The following is a 2,761-nucleotide window of genomic DNA, read 5'->3' as shown; positions in this document are numbered from 1 at the left end:
TGCATGTGTCCTAGGCACTTGCTTTTTCTGGCACCTTTTTAATCGGATCAACAATACAAATCTCAGATGGATTAAAATATGTGAATATAACATGATTTTATTAAATTCATTCTCTTTATCTTCCTTCTTCCCTTCCTTCCTCACTCTTGACCTCCTTCTTCTATTCCACTGATTTTCCCTGTGTCTTTCTGATATCCCATCTCCTTCCCCACAGCTTTTCTTACTTTGCTTTGCTCTAGGTTCCACATATGAGAAAAAACATTCCACCCTTGATTTTCTAAGTCTGGCCTGTTTCACTTCACATGATTTTTCTCTATTTCCATCATTTACTGCCAATTTCCTGTGCCAATACTACACAATGGTAAATACCATTATTTCATTCTTATTTATGGCTGAGTAAAACTCCATTTTCTTAATCCATTCATCTATTGATGAACATGTGAGTTGATTCTGCAATTTGGCTATTGTGAAGCATGCAGCTATAAACATTGAGGTGGCCACATCACTATGATATGCTGATTTTAGATCTTCAAAAGCAGCATTTAAGTTTCAATAGAATGTTTAGACAAACAGTCTGATATTGGAGAGGGGAAATATTTCTCTTCAAAGTAAAAAGGCAGATACATTTTACTAAATGAAAATAAACATTTTATTCTTCAGATGTTCTCTTAAAGAAGGTGAAAATACAGGTTAAATGTTGTGAAGAGATAGTTGTGATGAATAAATAATCAACAAAGGAACAAGGTCTATGAATAAGCACAGTGTTACCCTCTCAGATGCTGCTTAATGATTTTCAGTCACTCTGCTTCTTAAAAAGTGTGCATGCCTTTGAAACTCCCCTACTACGTTTTATAGGTCTTGAAGTCTGGACTTTCCTAGAACAGGTGAGGTATCAAGTAAAAATATACTTTTGCAAACACAGAAAGCAAGCAATTCCTACCTTTGTGGACTTTTGGAGAACTGTAAAAGTGATCAAGAAGGCTAATATAAGCAGCAGTAGCCACAGTGACTTCCGATTGGTCACAGTTGTTTTCATGATCAGGACCCTACAAGAGACAACAAAACAAACACAATGCAACAAAACAGAAAGAAAAGCATGGAAACACCCGAAGTGCTTGTGCCTCCTCAGATGAGTTCCTCCCAGAAGTAAACCTTGGCCCTCCCAGCTGCCCTTGCTGTCCCCTAGCAGCTGTTCATGTTGATCAGCTTGTACTTTGCCCAGGAAAGTTATTCCACGCAGCCCACCATGGACTCTAAGGAACTGAGCAGCTAAGCACCTAAAGGGTGCAGGGATGCTCATGGTTAAGGTGAAGTCTCCACCTTATGGGTCTTCTCACATGCCTCCTATTCTCTTCCTTAAACATCATGAGAAGACGGAAGAACTTGAGTAAATATTGACCCTGCGATTCATATTATCTCACTGATCTTCTTACGTAAATTGATCATTCAGCTTCCCCAATCCCTATCTGTAAATTTGTTTTCTTGTCTTACTCTGAGACTTTCTGGCACCCATCAACCTTGAAAATAATTATTTTAAAACTCGTATCTATTACTTCCCTTTAAAATTGTTTCAGGCTTTATCAGCATTTTTCTTCAATTCACACGATTTGTCTTTGACTTGCGATTTCAACTTGTCATTTAAAATCAGGTTGCTTGGCAAAGTAAGCCAATCCCCCAAAACCAAAGTCCCAATGTTCTCTCTGATAAGTGGATGCTGACCCATAATGAATGGGGTGGGCGTTGAGAGAATGGAGGAACTTTGATTGGGAAAAGGGGAGGGAGGTGAGGTGAGGGAGAATGGGGATAGGAAAGCTGGTGGAATGAAATGTCATTACCCTAGGACTGCATATGTGGTGCAACTCTATGTTATACAACCAGAGAAATGAAAAGTTGTGCTTCATTTGTGTACAATGAATGAAAATGCATTTTTCTATTATGTTTAACTAATTAGAACAAATTAAAAAATAACTACATGTTAGTAAATAAAAGAGGCAAAGGAAAAATTCTAAATAAATAAATAAAATCAGATTGCTTGGGCTGAGGTCATCACTCAGTAGTTGAGTGCTTATCTGGCATGCACATGGCCCTGGGTTTGATCCTTGGAGTCATAAAAATAAATAAATAAAGTTAAATCAGATTGCTTAATGATCCCTTTCTAAAATATTCCATCCTTGAAAATTTACTGTCTCCTAGAAGCACCTCTTATCCTGGACTCTCAGTTTACACGTAGACTTTAGAAGTTTCTGCACTCAAGAATGGTTGTTACCACTCTTCCTCACCTGCCCCACTTTGAAAAGGTTTTCTTACCTTTAGTTGTAAAGACTTCTTCCATCCCATCCCTAAGAACTCCTGTGAGCTGGGTGTGGAGGTTTTCTTCTGAAGTTCCCAGTGTGTTACTGAGGTATCTCTTTTCTGTAACAAAATAAATCACAAGCATAAATTATACCAGTCTGGATACTTTTTACTTGGACTTATAACCTTCTGTGTAACTCATTTTCAAAATGCCAGGCATGCCAACTCCACCTTAAGGAGGGGCTTGGATCACAAAGATTAATCATCAGTTCAATTCAACACAGGCAGTGTTGTGAAATGATTTCAATGTTCTAAGACTTTAGGAGTCTAATTCTAGTAAGGGCATGATAAATACCTGAGAAGACAAAAGCGAATGTAGCCAGAAGTTCAAATGATTGAGACTTCACAGCCTATTTTGAGTCAAACATTTATAGATTTTAACAGTCACCCATGGAGAGTTGAACTTCCT

At 38.0% G+C, this 2,761-nt stretch overlaps 1 protein-coding gene across 1 annotated transcript in view; it reads right to left on the bottom strand.

The window, feature by feature from the left end:
* Nxpe4 (neurexophilin and PC-esterase domain family member 4) overlaps positions 1–2,446 on the bottom strand; it is a 17,298-nt gene extending 14,852 nt beyond the window's left edge. The window contains exons 1-2 of the mRNA XM_015490043.2: positions 2,308–2,446; positions 941–1,046 (exon numbers count right to left, since the gene is read on the bottom strand). Coding sequence (XP_015345529.1) covers positions 941–1,036 — 96 coding nt within the window. The 5' untranslated portion in view covers positions 1,037–1,046; positions 2,308–2,446. The remainder of the gene's footprint in view (positions 1–940; positions 1,047–2,307) is intronic.
* Positions 2,447–2,761: the final 315 nt, after the last annotated feature.

Source organism: Marmota marmota, unplaced genomic scaffold (genome assembly GCF_001458135.2).
Source record: "Marmota marmota marmota unplaced genomic scaffold, marMar, whole genome shotgun sequence".
Lineage (NCBI taxonomy): Eukaryota > Metazoa > Chordata > Mammalia > Rodentia > Sciuridae > Marmota > Marmota marmota.
The sequence above is the reverse complement of the archived record's forward strand: the minus strand, read 5'-3'. Positions and strand labels throughout refer to the sequence as shown.